Genomic DNA, 19,689 nt, shown 5'->3' with positions numbered 1-19,689 from the left:
TCATTATCAAGGTTAACTTTGGTATACAATGAAAAGAAATCCTGGACTTTCCTTACCACATGTCCTGTGTGGGGATTCTTATGAGCATATGGTGGTCCTCTTATATGATTCCACATTTGACCAGATGTCATAGCAAGCACAAAACACTAGAAAACAAAAAATAATGACATACTCTTTAACTTGGTGCAGTTGTTCCCACCTTGATTAAATTGATAGGCATATGAAAAGTACATCTGCTTAAGTAATACATGAAGAATACATTTTTTCAGATAAATTATTTCTTAATTAAGGCTTATATTTCACAAGGATCACAAGAATAAATAATATTTACTTCAAAAGGAAAACACCATTTAAAATTATAAATAAGCTGATACAAGTTTTAAAATTGAATATTGAAAAGTCCTTTAAAATAATAATTTTTTTTAAAAACTGCAGATTTTCTAGAGGTGACAGTCTATCATTTAGGTTGAACAAAAAACTAGGTACTCACCAAGCTCTGGCCATCCTAATGATATAATGGAGGAGACAAATTGATTTTAAGGCATAAAATAAAAATATATAAAATCCTTTCCACAGTAAGAAATAAACAAAATGCTACCTACCAATACAATATTAGTTTTATTCATGCAATTTTTTTCTAAAATTCACTCACCAAAGCTGCAAAAGCCCATCCAGTTTTATTAAAGAGAAATTCCATATTGCTTCTTCGGAGATACACAAGTCCACCAATAACAGCTAAAAGCAATCCCAACATAAGGGGACCAGCATAATTTGGAGGTCTTATTACTCTAATCTAATGGAAAGGAGAGAAAAACATTTTAAATTATGAAATTGATTCACTAATTACATAGGTCAACATAATGTAAAATGGAAGCAATCAAATCAGTGTGGTTACTTTCAGGGAAAATTACAATTTTTTTATTTTCATCCTAATCATGAGAGTCGACATGCTTGGCTCTACAATGTATCTTAAAATGGGATGGAGTAAATACAATATTCTGTTTAACCACAACATAATACCTTTCATTAATAAGTATTTGTCAAGTACAACTAGATAGTCCATGGACTTAATAATGTCAAAATAGTGGTTTCCATTCTGAATTCAATAACAAAGGATGTTTTGTAATTTCACTCTTTCATCATGATGATTCTGTTAAATGCTCCTTATGAAGGGACTGCCAAACTACTTATTACCACCTCAGTGATATGGGGACAAGACCAATTAGGATATCCCCAGTAAGATTTCAAGTGGATAATGGCAAAGTAACTTTCTACAAAGTAGGGAAACTTACAGTGACATCAGTTCTGTCAGCAATCCACCGGGCAATCTGCTCAGCTGAAAAACCACGCACCTGCAACTCATACGTATCACCTCTTTTGGGTTTCCCTTTTGCAGGAAAGTTCATAAAAGTTGGAGCTGAATTCATGTTTAGCTAAATAAAAAGTAGTCCATGAAAATATAAGTTATCAAGGAAAAGAAGTAACAGCAAATATTATCTTGAAAATTAGGCATTTTATAAAGATGAGGAAGCCCAGGTTTAAGTAGGTTAAGTGACTTGCCTGAGGAAAATGGTAAATGGCGGAGCCAGGATTCAAATCCAAGGCTGCCTGGAACCTTAATTAGCGCACTGCTGACCAAATAGGAACTCCTAGCTAAGAAACCTACATTTTACTCCTTCAGAATGGAAAATCGCCCATACCGCCAACATTTTAATCTGTTCTGAGATTATGCAAAAAAGAATACATTTATTAGAACTAAAACTGTCTTATGTAGCTGAGGCAAGATCCAAATAGAGTACATTCTCAATAAGAAAGAAACTGTAAGATAGGGCTCTAACATTGCAATGAAAACCAATACAAAATGGTAGCCATAAGCAGAAATAGTTAATTCTAAAAGGTTCATAAATGTTTACTGAGAAGCACCACAGTTCCCAATACTCTATGATGAAACCATGATATGTTTAAGAAGACAACACTGGAATTACTAAAATAAAGAAACCATGACTGACTTATCTGCATTCTATCTTTCCTGACCTAATTGTACTTGTGAAAAACAGAAAGTCTAAGTCCAGGGAAAAGATGCTGGACCATCAGATGCAAGCATTCAGATTCACTCAGCAGGTAACCCTAAAGTGAAGATTAGCTAGTATAAAACAATTATAATTAAAAGATGTCAGCCAATATAATAACCCAACTTCCTTGCTTTGATTCTATACTCACAATAAAACCCTTCTAAACATAGTTTAGACTTATCCATAGTGGAGAGGGTATACTAATTAGTGGGTATGATTACTTTGGTCTCCCTGGCAGTATAATACAGGGAATTAATAGATTAGCTTTTTGGCTACCAACGCCTATGGACTTGTAAAAAAATGTTTTTATTGATTCCAGAGAGAGGAAGGGAGAGGGAGAGAAGGATAGAAACATCAATGATGAAAATCATTGATTGGCTGCTTCCTGCATCACCCCCCCGGGGAATGTGCTCTGACCAGGAATCGAACCATGACCTCTTGGTTCAAGGGTTGACGCTCAACCACTGAACCACACTGGCCTGGCATGGATTTTTATGATTTGGTGAGTGTGCACAAAGTCTCCAGAGTTAGCTAAATTCTGACTACACTGTTAAAATTCAATTTCTCAGCCTGCAAATCTAAGGACACAGTGTTCACTCCACCAAACTGCTGCCCAAATTTTAGGCCAAACTCTTCAATATTTGTTTAGCTATACCACCTTTGGATTTCTTTGAAAATATGTCTAGAAGGATTAAAAATGGTGACAGAGTAAGTGGAAGCTACACTGACACTCTCCCAGGACCAAACTGGAAATACAACTAAAATACAGAAAAACTATCCTGAAAAATCAACTGAAGATTAGCTGGAAAACCCTAATAACCAAGGACAAAAAATGGAGACTGCATACTTGCCCAGGCAGTGTGGCTCAGTGGTTGAGCACTGACCTATGAACCAAGAGTTTTTAAAAATTACAGGGTTGTAAGGACCAACCCCAGTCCATTCCTGCACCACTATTACCATTTCTAGACTTTTCTGAATTTATCCATATACATATGTATGTACCAACAGAAAACATGTAATATTGCTTTGTTTGCTTTATTTTATTAATATGCTTTTATTTATTTCAGACAGGAAAGGAGGAGAGAAAGATAGAAACATCAATAATGAGTGAGAATCACTGATCAGCTGCCTCCTGCACGCTCCCTACTGGGGATCGAGCCTGCAACCCAGGCATGTGCCCTGGCTAGGAATTGAACCGTGACGTCCTGGTTCATAGGTCAATAGTCATCCACTGAGCTACTGAGCCATGCTGGCTGGGCCAATTTGCGTTTTTTATTTATCCATGTTTGATAGATCTATCCATGATTTATATATATATATATATATATATAAAATAAAAGGGTAATATGCAAATCAACAGAATGGCGGAACGACCGGTCGCTACAATGCACACTGACCACCAGGGGGCAGACACTCAACACAGGAGCCGGGCTCATGGCTGGCGAGCACAGCTGCAGTGGCGGCAGCGCTACGGATGACCTGGGATTGGAGAGGGTGCAGGCTGGGCTGAGGGACACACACACACACACACACACAGTGCACGAATTTCGTGCACCGGGCCTCTAGTATATATATAAGCTTCACTCATATATTTTTTTAAATATTTTATTGATTTTTTACAGAGAGGAAGGGAGAGAGATAGAGAGCTAGAAACATCGATCAGCTGCCTCCTGCACGCCCCCCACCGGGGACGTGCCCACAACCCATGTACGTGCCCTTGACCGGAATCGAACCCGGGACCCTTCAGTCCGCAGGCCGACGCTCCATCCACTGAGCCAAACCGGTTTCGGCTCATATTTTATTAATTGTGTTATTGTTGGACATTAAGAGTTTTGTTTTTTTTCCATTAAAAAATAATGTTGCAATGAACAGCCATGTACTTATCTCCCTGTATACCTGGTATACCTGTGACAGTGTTTCTATAGAAATGGAACTGCTGGATCAAAGGGCAGGAACATTTTAAGTTAAAATGGATAGAGCCAATTTGCCTTCCAAAATAGCAGTACCAATTTATATTTTTACCCATTAATGTAGGAAATTACCTGTTTCCCCACATTTTTGCCAAAAGTTGATCTAATGTGTAAATATTGTATATCACTATTATTGTAACTTGTATTTCCATGATTACTAATGTAACATCTTTATCCTATATAATAAAAGACTAATATGCAAATTAACCGAACAGTGGAACAACTGGTTGCTATGACACGCACTGACCTCTAGGTGGGAGACACTCAACGCAGGAGCTGTCCCCTGGTGGTCAGTGTGCTTCCACAGTGGGAGTGCTGCTGAGCCAGAAGCCCTGAGCTGGACTCATGGCTGGCGAGCACAGCAGCAGTGGCGGGAGCCTCTCCCGCCTCCGGGGCAGCTCTAAGAATGTCCGACGGCCGACTGCCAGCTTAGGCCTGCTCCCTGCAGGGAGCAGTCTTAAGCTATCAGTCAGACATCCCCCGAGGGCTCCTGGACTGCAAGAGGGCGCAAGCTGAGCTGAGAGACCCCCCCAAGTGCACAAATTTTGTGCACTGGGCCTCTAGTACTAAAATAAGCACCTTAAAACTATCCTGTAGGCCAGTGGTTCTCAACCTTTCTAATGCCGTGACCCTTTAATACAGTTCCTCATGTTGTGAGGACCCCCAACCAGAAAATTATTTTCGTTGCTACTTCATAACTGTAATTTTGCTACTGTTATGAATCGTAATGTAAATATCTGTGTTTTCCGATGGTCTTAGGCTCTACAGCAGCGGTTCTCAACCTGTGGGTCATTAACAGTAGCAAAATTACAGTTATGAAGTAGCAACGAAAATAATTTTATGGTTGGGGCTCACCACAACATGAGGAACTGTATTAAAGGGTCGCGGCATTAGAAAGGTTGAGAACCACTGCTGTAGGCTAAAGACACAATCAACAGAAATGACCTGGCTGGTTTGGCTCAGTGGATAGAGTGTTGGCCTGTGGACTGAAGGGTCCCAGGTTCGATTCTGGTCAAGGGCGCATGGCTGGGTTGTGGGCTCAATCCCCAGTGGGGGGCATGCAGGAGGCAGCCGATTGGTGATTCTCATCATTAATGTTTCTCTCTCTCCCTCCCGCTTCCTCTCTGAAATCAATAAAAATGTATTTTTTAAAAAAAGAATGAAAGGGCAATCTATGAAATGGTAGAAAATATCCGCAAATCATATATTTGATAAGGGGTTAGTATGCAATATATATAAAGAACTCCTATAATTCAACAAAAAAACAACCTGACTAGAAACTAGCTAAAGAATCTGAATAGACATTTCTTCAGAAAAGATATACAAATGGCCAATAAGTACATGAAAAGATGCTCTACCTCACTAATCCTTAGGGAAATACAAATCAAAACCACAATGAGCTATTACCTCACACCCATTAAGATGGCTACTATTAAAAAAACAAAAATAAAAACCAGAAAGTAAGTGTTGGTAAGGATATAGACAATCTGGAACCCCTATGCACTGCTGGAATGCAAAATGGTGCAGCCACTACGTTAAACAGTATGGAGTTTTCTTTAAAATTTTATGAAGAAACCTAGCTGGTTTGGTTCAGTGGATGGATTGTTGGCCTGTGAACTGAAGGGTCCCAGGTTCAATTCCTGTCAAGGACACATGCCCGGGTTGTGGGTTCGGTCCCCAGTGTGGGGCCTGCAGGAGGCAGCTGATCAATGATTCTCTCTCATCATTGACGTTTCTCTCTCTCTCTCTCTCTCTCCCCCCCTTCCTCTCTGAAATCAATAAAAATATATTTAAAAATAATAAAAATTATGAACAGAAATGCCATATGATCTAGGAATTCCACTTCTGGGTATATATCTAAAAGAACTGAAAGCAGCCCAGCCAGTGTGGCTCAGTTGGTTGAGCATCAACTCATGAACCAGGAAGTCACGGTTCAATTTCCAGTCAGGGCACATGCCCGGGTTGTGGGCTCGATTCCCAGTAGGAAGCATGTAGGAGACAGCCGATCAATGATTCTCTCTCTCATCAATGTTTCTATGTCTCTAGCCCTCTTCCTTCCTCTCTCTCTAAAAAATCAATAAAAACATTAAAAAAAACTTAAATAATAAAATAAAATATACAAAGAACTCTTAAAACACTACAATAAGGAAACAAACCAATTAAAAAATGGGCCCAGCCGAAACTGGTTTGGCTCAGTGGATAGAGCGTCGGCCTGCGGACTCAAGGGTCCCAGGTTCGATTCCGGTCAAGGGCATGTACCTTGGTTGCGGGCACATCCCCAGTAGGGGGTGTGCAAGAGGCAGCTGATCGATGTTTTTCTCTCATCGATATATCTAACTCTCTCTCCCTCTCCCTTCCTCTCTGTAAAAAATCAATAAAATATATTTAAAAAAAAGAAATGAGCTATCAAGCCATAAAAAGACATGGAGGTACTTTAAATACATATTACTAAGTGAAAGAAGGCAATCAGAAAAGTCTACATACTGTATGATTCTAACTATATGGCATTCTGGAAAAGGCGAAACTATGAGAACAGTAAAATATCAATGGTTACCAAAAGTTAGAAGGGAGGGATGGACTGGCAAGGTATGGATGATTTTTAGGATAATAAAAATACTCTTTATGATACCATATTGATGGACAACTGTCATTATACATTTATCCAAACCAGTAGACTATACAATACCAAGAGTTTAACATAATGTAAACTGTGCACTTTTGGGTGATTATGATGTGTCAATGTAGGCTCATCAACTGTAAAAAATGTACTACTCTGGTAGGAATGTTGATAGTGGGGGAAGCTATCCATGTGTGAGGTAGGGGGTATATAGGAAATCTATTTACCCCTCAATTCTGTAGTGAACCTTAAGTTGCTCTTTAAAAAAACAGACTTTAGCCCTAGCCGGTTTGGCTCAGTGGATAGGGTTAGCCCTGCAAACTGAAAGGTCCCAGGTTCGATTCCGGTGACAAGCACATGCCCGGGTTGTGGGCTCGATCCCCAGTGGGGGGCTTGCGGGAGGCAGCTGATCAATGATTCTCTCAACATGGATGTTTCTATCTCTCCCTCTCCCTTCCTCTCTGAAATCAATAAAAATATATTTTAAAAAAACACACTTCATTTTAAAAAATATGTTTATTGATTTCAAAGAGGAAGGGAGAGGGAGAGATAGAAACATCAATGATGAGAGAGAATCATTGATTAGCTGCTTTCTGCTCAACCACTAAGCCACATCAGCTGGGTAAATACACTTCATTTTTTAAAAAATGCAGGTGAGCCTGAATGGTGTGGATCAGTGGTTGAGCATTGACCTATGAACCAAAAGGTCATGGTTTGATTTTTGGTCAGGGCATATGCCCAGGTTGCAGCCTCGATCCCCATTGTGGGGCATGTGGGTGGCAACCGATCAATGATTCTCTCTCATCATCAATGTTTCTATCTTTCTCTCTCCCTTCTTCTCTGAAGTCAATAAAAATATGTTTTTTAAAAATTAAGAAAAAAAATTAAGCAACTGTCCGGCCGGCATGGTTCAATGGTCGAGCCTTGAGCTATGAACCAGGAGGTCACGGTTCGATTCCTGGTTGCAATCCCAATGTGGGGCTTGCAGGAGGAAGCTGATCAATGATTCTCTCTCATCACTGATGTTTCTATCTCTCTCCCCCTCTCCCTTCCTCTCTGAAATCAATTAAAAAATATAGGTGAGAGAGGTCATGATTGACAGAGCTCATACAATATGGGATCCAGGGCACAGGAATGGGGTGAAGCTTTGAACAAGGAGCTTTTCCACTAAGACAAGAAAGAAGCAGGGGGTAAAGACAAGTACAGTACCTAACTCTACTAAAAACTTCAATATTACAATGATGGTATAATGATGGATTAATGCTGTGATTTAAAAAGTTACTTGATAAATTGTCAACTAAAAATGTTTAAAATGGTAATTTTTATTATGTATATTTACCACAATTGTGTGTGTGTGTGTCTATTACTTGATTACAACCCAATTTCCATATTCTATTAGGTTAAGCACTGACTATTACATTTCATGGCTAGCTCAAGTTCAGTTTTTATTTTTTTATTTTTAAATCTTTTTTTTTAATATATTTTATTGATTTTTTACAGAGAGGAAGGGAGAGGGATAGAGAGCTAGAAACATCGATGAGAGAGAATCATCGACCAGCTGCCTCCTGCACACCCCCTACCAGGGATGTGCCCGCAGCCAATGTACATGCCCTTGACCGGAATCGAACCTGGGACCTTTCAGTCCGCAGACCGACGCTCTATCCATTGAGCCAATCCGGTTTCGGCAAGTTCAGTTTTTATTTTACTAAGTACTCTAGATCTTACATAAAACAAGTCATATTTAACTTCTTGTGGCCATTGAAAAAGATGTATTTCACTTTATCCATAGTTTGCCTATTCCTACTTAATAGAATAAACCAAAGATCTTACCATCTGAAATACATCAGAGCCTTCATCAAAATCCACCATAGCAAAAAATATCCTGTTTGTAAATGCACTGGAGTATCGCCAGGAGTTTGCCAGGATCTGGAATTCTTCATCCGCTTGCCTGGATGTAATCAGATTTGTGAAGAGAAAATATAAAACATTTTTAAAAGCAATCTAGTTTATTAGAAGTAAAACAGATCCAAAGACTCAACAGTAATTTTCCAATGGTGGGGGGCAAGTCAGGCTCTGCTGATGGGGTTAGGACAAACACTGACAAAGTTTGTCATTGTTTTGGCATAAGAGAAGTCTATCCCAACTGTTGGAGATTTCAATAGAAAGTAGTAATTACCTGTCTATACTTCATACTTTGTGCCTATTTCTTATCTTAAAGCCCTTCAGTAGTCACTGGAAAATCCACCTAATTGTCTCTACTACAATTTTTTAAAAAATGTTTTTATTGATTTCAGAGAGAGTAAGGGAGAAGGAGAAAGAGATAGAAACATCAATGATGAGAGAGAATCATTGATCAGCTGCCTCCTGCACGGCCCCTACTGGGGATTGAGCCCACAACCTGGGCATGTGCCCTGACCAGTAATTGAACCATGATCTCCTGGTTCATGGGTTGACACTCAACCACTGAGCCACACTGGCCGGACTACAACAATTTACTTCTAAGAGTTCAAATATAAGGTTGAAGTATTTTCCTAGGTAAAGTATATGATAATACTAGAGTCCCGGTACACGAATTTGTGCACTGGTGGGGTCCGAACAGCCTGCCCCGACTGGGGCAGATGGGGCTGGGCCAGCCAAGGGGAGGGGATGTGGGAGGTTGGCCAGCCGTCCCCGCCCCCTGGTAGAATTCCAGGTCGAGGGGACAATTTGCATATTAGCTTTTTATTACATACGATTAATCCATTTTAAAAATTGAAAGTACAAAATGCTACTTAGTAAATAAAACTATAGTCAGATGAACTATTAGGGTGAAAAATAAGAAGAAACTAGGGAATTGAGATTAACTGAAACTCAATTCATGTTTGACCTTTCTTTCTTCTTTTCCCTTTCCCCTTTCTCCTTTCCCTTTCTTTCCTTTCCTTTCCTTCTTTCTTTCTTACTTTCTTTAGAGAAAGGGAGGGACCCCATTTATTAACACTAGTGGACTCTGGGATTGACTTTTCCCTTATATGCTTTCAGTTTCTGAGATCTGACAATTCTTCATTTGTGAATTTCTCAACCCCTTCCCATTTATTTTCATTGCTATTATCAACGTCAAATCCTTAATATCTAGTTTCTTCTCCTCCAAGAAATTCTTCGGAAACTGTTGCTTTTCTATTACCTTCAGAACACAGTCTCCAAGCTCTTTTCACTGGTTATTCAATGTTCTTTATCATCTAGGTCCAAATAATGCATCTAGCTTTTAAGTTTTCTTTCTATCAATCTCAAACAGGATATCTTAACTGCAGCTTTTTATTTATTCTTATCTGTTTACCCTTGCGCACGGCATTGCTTCTACCTCTATCTAAATCTGATCCATCTGTCTAGCCCTAGTACAAGTCCTATCTTCTCCATTAGGCCAGCCCTAACTACTCCTGTTATATGTCCTTCCTGAATTTTACAGTACTTACTATGTACACAATTCATAGAGTACTTATCCTAAATTTTCTTATATTGCCAGTAAAATTTTCATGTGTGAAAATCATTTTCCTAACCAGATGATGAAGGTAGGGCATCTCTCTTACACGTCTCATCCTGATAGCACCAAATATCTATATATATAAAACCCTAATATGCAAATAGACCGAACAGCAGAACAACTGAAAAACCGGTCACTATGAAGAGCGCTGACCACCAGGGGGCGCGCGCGGAACATGGTGGGCGTTGGCCGCAGAGGGGTGGTGGAACAGGTGAGCAGGGGTGCCAGACCAAGGTGGGGCACCGGTTGCTGTCATTGGGGCGAGCCTCTGGTGGTTACTGAAAATTCTTTGCTCCCATGCACCGCAGTCCTGCCTGGCGCTTGCACCTGCTGCCAGCTCCAGCCCCGCTGGCACCCACTGCCAGCACCAGAGCCACTGCTCGCACCTGCTGCTGGCGCCGCCCCTACTTGCACCCACAGCAAGTCCCGGTTGCTCTGCACTGTCAGCAGGTACAAGCGGAGCCGGCGCTGTCAGCGTGTGGGAGTGGCGGCAGCAGAGGGAGTGGGGCTGCTGGCAGACAGGGGACCAGGGGCTGTGATGAGTGGGGCCGGGCAGGGGTACGGAGGATGGGCTGAGACCCGCCCGTGTGCCCACCGCAGCCTTGTGACCCACAGTTCCTTTCAAGGTGCACAAATATGTACACTGGGCCCCTAGTCTATAATAATAAAAGCATAATATGCTAATTAGACCGGACAGCTGAATGACCTTCTGGACGACCTTCCAGGTGAAGCTGGGGCTGCAACGGCCGAGCCCCTTGCAGGAATTTTGTGCATTGGGCCTCTAGTATAGTATAATACACACTGCTGCTGCTTAATTTTATTTTTTGAATGATTTTAGGAGAATGTGAGCTAATTTTAAATTGATTGCCAGTAAGTGAACTGACTGGAGAGTAACTCTAGATTTTAAATTCATTCATGATTAATACCTACTACTCTTTTTCTTTCTTCTGTTTACTTTTAACTTATATTCACCATATACCCCATAAAACAAGCACTCTGGAACCAAGTATCTTGACTATCTCCTACCTCCAAGGAAAAAAATCCTTTAATAAGAGTTAGCAAGGGTTAGGGTAGCATAACACAGTATTGTGAAAGGAGGCTGACTATTCCTTCACATGAGCCCAGGCTGTCAGAATTTGGAAAGCCTGCAAGGTTTTTACTAAATTAGTTCTTTACAGGGCTGCTTTGTCATTTCATTTAAAGTAAATTCCCAGATCACACACACTGATTTTAAAATATAAGTTAAAAAACACCACTAAAAGCTAAAAATTCACTATTTTTCATTATTCATAGCACTTTTGTTTAAAGAAATATCAATCTTTATTCCTAAGATCATTCAGAAACAGTAAAATAAATCAATAAACCATTATTTGATGAAAGTTTAAGTGAAACTGACCTACAATCACTACAAAATAATCTAGAAAAAAAAGAAACATCTCTACCATAAATCATGCATCTTTATTTTCTAAAAAAGTTCTCTTGTAATTCCAAACTTGGATGCAGCCACCATATTGTATTAATAAATCTCTCTGGCTTTGGGTAGACCAGTTAAAATTTTAGAACTTGTTTCTCCCAAACTGAGAGAATATTTGCTTTACTACCTTCTGGGGCTGCTGTGATAAAACAAGAGTATGAAGTTGAAAACACAAATAATAAAACACCACATCAATGCTATTGGCATACATTTATATAAGTTGACACCAATTTAGAAGATAATTGTTAGATTTATTCGTGATCGCTCCAATACTTTATTCATGCTCTTTGTTCCCCCTACTAATATGGACAACCAAGAAGTGACTATAAAAGAGCAGTAGTATTGTGTGTTAGTATAAATATCTTAAGTAAAATATACACATTATGTACCCACTAAACTAATTTAGTTCTCTGGAATTGAAAAATGGTTAAAATCTTATAAGTTATTTAATTTTAAAGTGTAGTTGAAGGTTCATACTTGCACACGACACATTGTCTATGAAGTTGGAGAGCAGTGAACATGACAATAACGGAGTAGTTTCTTGGTGGGGCTTTAACAAGGCGACGGAACTTGTCTCCATTCATTCTTATTACAGGTCTTTTATTGGTCCATTCCATCAGTTGACTAACCTTTTCAGATAACACCATCTAAAAAAGACAAAGGGAGCATGCCGTTCTAAACTTGTCATGTAAAACAAAGATTAAAAAAATAAACTTGTCATATAAAGTTCCTTTTATCTAGGCAACTTAACACTAAGACTAACAAGTAGAGTTCCATAGAAAATTTGAGAGACCTAAAAGTAAAATTTAGGAGTTGGGCCTAAAGATGATAATTATTCTTAAAATTAGATTATTTTATGATGAGATTTAATGAAATACTATACTTTTGATATGACTTACTTACTAATAAATAAAATAACATAAAATCATAAACCCTTTCATCTGCCAAAGATTTAAAAGAATATGGAGTTAAACCAATTATATAACTATAATAAGAAAGGCCGGGTGGCGGTGATGAAAGGATAGGCACACAGATCAATGCAACAGAACCCAGAAATAGACTTACACAAGTGTAGCCAACTAAGTTTTTTAAAAAGTGCAAAAGCAACTCAGCAGAGCAGAGGTGGGAAATGTCCAGCACGCTAAGTCATTTGGTCTGGCCCTGCCAAGGCAACTGCAGGTGGGTCTGGAAATTCAATAAATCTAGGAGCTTTCTTCATAGTAACATAAATTAATATTAAGTGAATCATATTAAGTGAATGATGTTATAAGTATCCAAATGGCCCGTGGCAGAAGAAAAGGTTCCCCACCCCTGCAGTAGAGGAAGAAGGAGCCTTTACACAAATGGTTCTGGAGCAACTGGACATCCATAGCCAAAAATATGAATCTTGAAATAAACTTCATATCTTACACAAAACTTAATTCAAAATGGATCACATACTTAAATGTAAAAGTTAAAACTATAAAAATTTTAGGAGAAAATGCTCAGGATCAAGGGCTCAGCAAAATTCTTAGAGCTGACACCAAAACACAATTCATAAAAAGAAAAAAAAATTGATAAACGGGATACCATTAACAGAAAAACTTTTGCTCTGTGAAAGACCCTGTGAAGAGGGTGAAAAGACAAGATACAGAGTGAAAGAAAATATTTTCATACCACATATGTCACAAAGGATTAGTAGCTAGAATATATTTTTTAAAACTATCAAAATTCAAAAGTGAAAAGCACACAATCCAATTAGAAAACGGGCAAAAAACTAAGACATTTCCTTGAAGATGATCTACAGACAGGAAATAAACACATGCCAAGATGTCCAACATTGTTAACCATTTCAGATATACAAATTAAGAGCACAATGAAATAGTACTACACATCTGTAACTACTAGGTGTACAGTTAATAATGCGGATTTTTTTCAATAGGTGGAGTTACACATATGTTGATATATATGCAATTTGATATGTATGCTATTTTGTTGTATTGACAGCAAGCTTCAAAACTTCATATGTCAAATTTGCTGAAGGTGTTAATATCATAGAAACTTTTATGCTTAAAAATGTCAAATTTCGCCGAAACTGGTTTGGCTCAGTGGATAGAGCGTTGGCCTGCGGACTCAAGGGTCCCAGGTTCGATTCCGGTCAAGGGCATGTACCTTGGTTGCGGGCACATCCACAGTAAAGGGTGTGCAAGAGGCAGCTGATCGACGTTTCTCTCTCATTGATGTTTCTAACTCACTATCCCTCTCTCTTCTTCTCTGTAAAAAAATCAATAAAATATATATTTTTAAAAATTTGGCTCTCAAAAGAAATTCCAATCGTTGTACTGTTGATATTTGGCTCTGTTGACTAATGAGTTTGCTGACCACTGGGATAGAGCATTGGCTTGCGGACTGAAGGGTCCCAGGATTGATTCCAGTCAAGGGCACATGCCTGGGTTGTGGGCTCCATCCCCACTGTGGGGCGTGAAGGAGGCAGCCAATCAATGATTTTCTCTCATCATTGATTTTTCTCTCTCTCCCTTCCTCTCTGAAGTCAATAAAGATATATTTTTAAAAAATTCAGACCGACCCGCACACCTCAATCTACCCGCACACGTACCACCGACCCACACACCTCAATCTACCCGCACACGTACCACCGACCCGCACACCTCAAAGAAAAAAAAAAAATTCAGCAACTCTCCAGCCAGCATGATTCAATGGTCGAGCATTGACCTATGAACCAGGAGGTCACGGTTCGATTCCTGGTTGCAGCCCATGCCCAGGTTGCGGGCTCAATCCACAATGTGGGCCTTGCAGGAGGAAGCTGATCAATGATTCTCTCTCATCACTGATGTTTCTATATCTCTCCCCCTCTCCCTTCCTCTCTGAAATCAATAAAAAATATTTTTTAACAATTAAGCAACTAACCATGCACTAACTATACAATCCAGCATTCCTGAACATTTATCCCAGATAGATGAAAATTTATGTCTACACACACAGAAAGAGCTGCATTTTTTTGTCTCTTTTTAATAGCCAGTCATCATGAGGCAATGGAAGACAAGGACAGTTAGTCAACAAGAATTTCAGTTGAATTCCTGCAATCATATTTATCCTTCCCCTCATCTCTACCCTTATATGCAAACTTTGCAAGAATAGTAAGACAGGAAAAGATAAAATAAAAAGTACAGATGACGCCAAAACCGGTTTGGCTCAGTGGATAGAGCGTCGGCCTGTGGACTGAAAGGTCCCAGGTTCAATTCCGGTCAAGGGCATGTACCTTGGTTGCAGGCACATCCCCAGTAGGAGGTGTGCAAGAGGCAGCTGATCGATGATTCTCTCTCATCGATGTTTCTAACTCTCTATCCCTCTCTCTTCCTCTCTGTAAAAAAATCAATAAAATATATTTAAAATTAAAAAAAAGTACAGATGACAAGAATCTCAATGCAGACTTAATACTAATTAATGGTTTTGTTCTTCTTGAAAGGGATCTATATATATAAAAGGCTAATATGCTAAGTGTCCATCCAGGTAATGACATCACATAGCAATGCCTGGCTTCCTCTCCCTAGAGACTAGCCTCCTTGCAATTTCTTCAGCCCAGGAACATGACTTGCTTCATAGCCAGGTGGAAACATTTCACACAGCAATCAAATATCTGTGAGGCGGTTTCCCATGCTTCATCTCATTTGATCCTCACAGAAGTCCTGGAGTAGGTAGATAGGAGCCTCGGTAGAATCTTATTTTCTTTTCATTAGCTGGAAAATGGAGATTTAGAAAGCTTAGAAACTTGACCCGACTGAAAAGAATGTGGTGGACCTTGAAAATGACTTCAGGTTTTCTCACTGCACAGAATACAGTCAAACACTGCTGCTGTAGTTAAATATTTTACCCTTTGTTCTCCCTGCAGATCTACAATAATCTGCTTAGTGTTGATATTTACTGCTGTGTTGCTGACAATTACCTGAAAGAGAAGTTCGGGTGCTTCACTGGGCTGGAAAAAGTTTAGCTAAATCAGAAAGCAGGTCTAATTAAGGCTAAGTTGATTTGCGCATGCACGATACATATAAAGCTCTCGTTGGTGCAAATCACATGTGTGTTTCCATCTGTCATTGTCGATCGTGAATTTGGTTGACACTTCTATTATAAAGAAAGGGTGAATAGCAATATTAAAATATTTCTTATAATTAATTTCCTTTCAATATGTATGAATTTGTGCACCAGGCCACTAATATGTTTATAAAGGGCTGGTACATCATGAAGTGGTTCATTATTCAGAAGCATTTGATCAGTTACATTTCCCATTACTTACATTGAAATTTGGCCAGGGCACTGGTATTCAAACTTTAAAAACAGACCCCTCCCATGAAACTCAACCATCAGAGAACAGTTGTTAGGATGTGCCTTTTCACTTTGGAAGTGGATCATGAATCAACTAGAAAAATAGCATTGTTTGGAAGATAGTTGTCAATAATGCAAATGAGTTGCCTCAGACTTGGGCCAAGAAAAATAATCCCTAGAACTAATAAGAATAGCTTCTGTGGTTTTAGCCACCTCAAAAAAATTTTCAAAGAAAGCATGTCTAGTGGATCATGAGTGACCCTAAATGGTTTTCCTAAGTGGCCAAGGACTACGGTCACAAGCATATTCACACCACCCCTCCAGACCTGCTAGACATTTCACACTTTTAAAAAAATATGTATTTTATTTATTTTTTACAAAGAGGAAGGGAGAGGGATAGAGAGTTAGAAACATCGATGAGAGAGAAGCATCGATCAGCTGCCTCCTGCACACCCCCTACTGGGGATGTGCCCGCAACCAAGGTACATGACATGCCCTTGACTGGAATCGAACCTGGGACCCTTCAGTCCCCAGGCCGACACTCTATCCAGTGAGCCAAACTGGCTAGGGGGACATTTCACACTTTTTAACTGTATTCTAGTACTTACCACTCTAAGACATATTTGACATCTGTTTCCTTCCCTAAACTATTAGCTACTAGAGAGCAGATACACACGGTACTTTGCCATATAGTAGGCACTCAATAAGTATGCACTGAATTTCTATTAGAAAGCAGCTGGGAATAGGTTCACTTGCGTATTACATTAATATATAAGAAAAAATTATTGTGCACAAACACAGAAATTGAAAAAAAATTTAAGTCTGTTGTTTTTTATTTCAGAGAGGAAGAGAGAGGGAGAGATAGAAACATCAATAATGAGAGAGTATCACTGACTGGCTGCCTTATTCACACCACCCCCTGGGGATTGAGCCCACAACCTGGGCATATGCCCTGACAGGTATCAATCCATGACCTCCTGGTTCATGGGTCGACCCTCAACCACTGAGTCACACCACCCAGGAAAAATGGAAAATTTTTAATATCAGAAAGGGAATAGTAATATGGATTCTAAAAATGCATAATTTAGAATAGTTTGAGCGGGATAAATGTTGGTTCTTCTTTGAATATTTGGTAAAACTACACCAAGCCATCTAGGCCAGGGCTTTTGTTTGCTGGCAGTTTTTGATTACTGTTTCAATTCCATCAGTTGTTATTGGCCTATTCAGGTTTTCTGATTCTTCCTGGTTCAATTTTGGAAGATAGTTTTTCTAGCAATGTGTCTATTTTGTCCAGACTAGTACAATATTCGCAAATCAATAAAGTGACACATCACATAAACAAATTGAAAAGCAAAACTCACATGATCATATCAATAGATGCAGGAAAAGCATTCAACAAAATTCTACAACCTTTTTTGATAAAAACTCTCAGCAAAGTGGGAATACAGGGATCATACCTCAACATGATAAAGGCCATATATGACAAACCAAAAGGCAACATCACACTCAATGGGCAAAAACTAAAAGCATTTCCCCTAGGAACAGGAACAAGACAGGGATGTCCACTTTCACCACTTTTATTCAACATAGTACTGGAAATCTGAGCCATAGCAATCAGACAAGAAGAAAACATAAAAGGCATCTAAATTGGAAAGGAGGAAGTAAAACTGTCACTATTCACAGATGACATGATATTATACATAGAAAACGCTAAAGACTCCACCAAAAAATTACTGGATTTAATAAATAAATTTCACAATGTAACAGGATACAAAATGAATACCAAAAATTGATGGAATTTTTATACATCAATGAACTCTCAGAAAGAAAAACTCAAAAAACAATCCCATTCACCATTGCAACAAAAAATTAAAATACTTAGGAATAAATTTAACCAAGGAGGTAAAAGACCTGTACTAATAAAACTACAGAACTTTGAGAAAAAATATCTAATCTAATAAAAGGGTAATGCCTGGCTGGCGTGGCTCAGTGTTTGAGCGTCGACCTATGAAGCAGGAAATCACGGTTTGATTTCTGGTTAGGGCAAATGCCTGGGTTGTGGGCTTTACACCCCCCCCCCCAGGGGGGGGGGGTGTGCAGGAGGCAGCCAGTCAATGATTCTCTCTCATCTCTGTGTTTCTCTCTCTCTCCTTTCCTCTCTAAAAATCAATAAAAATATATTTTAAAAATAAAATAAATAAAATACTAACAGCATATTTCACAGATCTAAAACAAATACTTCAAAAATTTATATGGAACCAAAAAAGACCCTGAATAGCTGCAGCAATCTTGGGAAAGAAGAACAAAATTGGAGGGATCACAGTACCAGATATCAAGTTATACTACAAAGGCACTGTGCCTAGCCGGTGTAGCTTAGTGGTTGAGTGTCAAACCATGAACCAGGAGGTCACGATGGTTCAATTCCCGCTCAGGGCACATGCCTGGGTTTCGGGCTCAATCCCCAGTAGGGGGCTGGGTGTGCAGAATGCAGCCAATCAATGATTCTCTCATCACTGATGTCTCTCTCTCTCTCTCTGCTTCTTTCTTCCTCTCTCTGAAAGCAATAAAAAATAATTTTTAAAAAGTAAACAAAGCTACTGTAATCAAAACAGCTTGGCACAAGAACAGTCATGATCAATGGAACAGAACAGAGAACCCCAAAATCGACCCAAGGCATTCCTGCTTAATTAATATTTGACAAATATTAAAGACAGTCTCTTCTATAAATGGTGTTGGGCCCTAGCTGGTTTGGTTCAGTGCATAGAGCATCATCAGATTCTGATCAAGGGCACATGCCCAGGTTGTGGGCTCAATCCCCAGCAGGGGGCATGCAGGAGGCAGCTGATCAATTAATCTCTCTCATTATTGATGTTTCTATCTGTGGACGAAAGGAGCCACATGCTAACCTGACAAGCTCAGGGGAGGCCTGCGTGGCAGTCTTGCAAACTCAGAGACCTAAAATAACCACAAAAGATGGTCTGAAAATTAAATATTTAACTACAAACAGGTTATGGTGGGTAGTCATTTCCTAGGCCAGTATTTTCCCTGACAAAAATCAACTTAGATCTTTACTGAGCCCATTGGCCTTTTTGCCTTGAAGATAACATATCTGTGAGATGTCTGGGTAATTTATAACTTCCTCCCCCCCTACCCCTCAGGGCACAACAAATGGCACCAGGACATTCCCTCATTGTTATTGTTATCAAGTTAATTGTCAACTGTTAATTATGTTAAACTGTCCTGTATCCATCTATGTAAAAGAAGCACATGTCCATCATTTCACTTTTTACTCTATCCCAGAAGTCCCCCCCCGCCCCCCCACCCCCCCCCCCCCCCCCCCCGCTTTGCTTTATCCCACCTCCTTAATCTATCACCAATGAATTTCGTGTAACCCACCTACGTCCCTTTCCTTTGATTGCAATATATAAATACAGATGAGAGGTTCTGCTTCCCGGAATATGTGGACAGTTTGGCTCAAATAAAGTCATAAAATTCTTCACAGGTATGAATGCTTTTTATGTTAACATATCTCTCCCTCTCCCTTCCTTTCTGAAATCAATAAAAAATATTTTTAAAAATAAATAAATGGTATTGGGATGATTGGATAGGTACATGCAAACAAATGAAACCAAACCACCAAGTTACACCATACACAAAAATAAACTCAAGACGGAGAAAAGACTTAAATATAAGTCATGAAACCATAACAATCCTAGAAG

At 39.3% G+C, this 19,689-nt stretch overlaps 1 protein-coding gene across 1 annotated transcript in view; it reads right to left on the bottom strand.

The window, feature by feature from the left end:
- The window catches only part of MAGT1 (magnesium transporter 1), a 48,610-nt gene that overhangs the window by 13,176 nt on the left and 15,745 nt on the right, over nucleotides 1-19,689 (bottom strand). Inside the window, exons 2-6 of the mRNA XM_079765354.1 lie at nucleotides 12,128-12,297; nucleotides 8,490-8,607; nucleotides 1,293-1,433; nucleotides 653-793; nucleotides 57-146 (exon numbers count right to left, since the gene is read on the bottom strand). Coding sequence (XP_079621480.1) covers nucleotides 57-146; nucleotides 653-793; nucleotides 1,293-1,433; nucleotides 8,490-8,607; nucleotides 12,128-12,297 — 660 coding nt within the window. The remainder of the gene's footprint in view (nucleotides 1-56; nucleotides 147-652; nucleotides 794-1,292; nucleotides 1,434-8,489; nucleotides 8,608-12,127; nucleotides 12,298-19,689) is intronic.

Source organism: Cnephaeus nilssonii (genome assembly GCF_951640355.1).
Source record: "Cnephaeus nilssonii genome assembly, chromosome: X".
NCBI lineage: Eukaryota > Metazoa > Chordata > Mammalia > Chiroptera > Vespertilionidae > Cnephaeus > Cnephaeus nilssonii.
The sequence above is the reverse complement of the archived record's forward strand: the minus strand, read 5'-3'. Positions and strand labels throughout refer to the sequence as shown.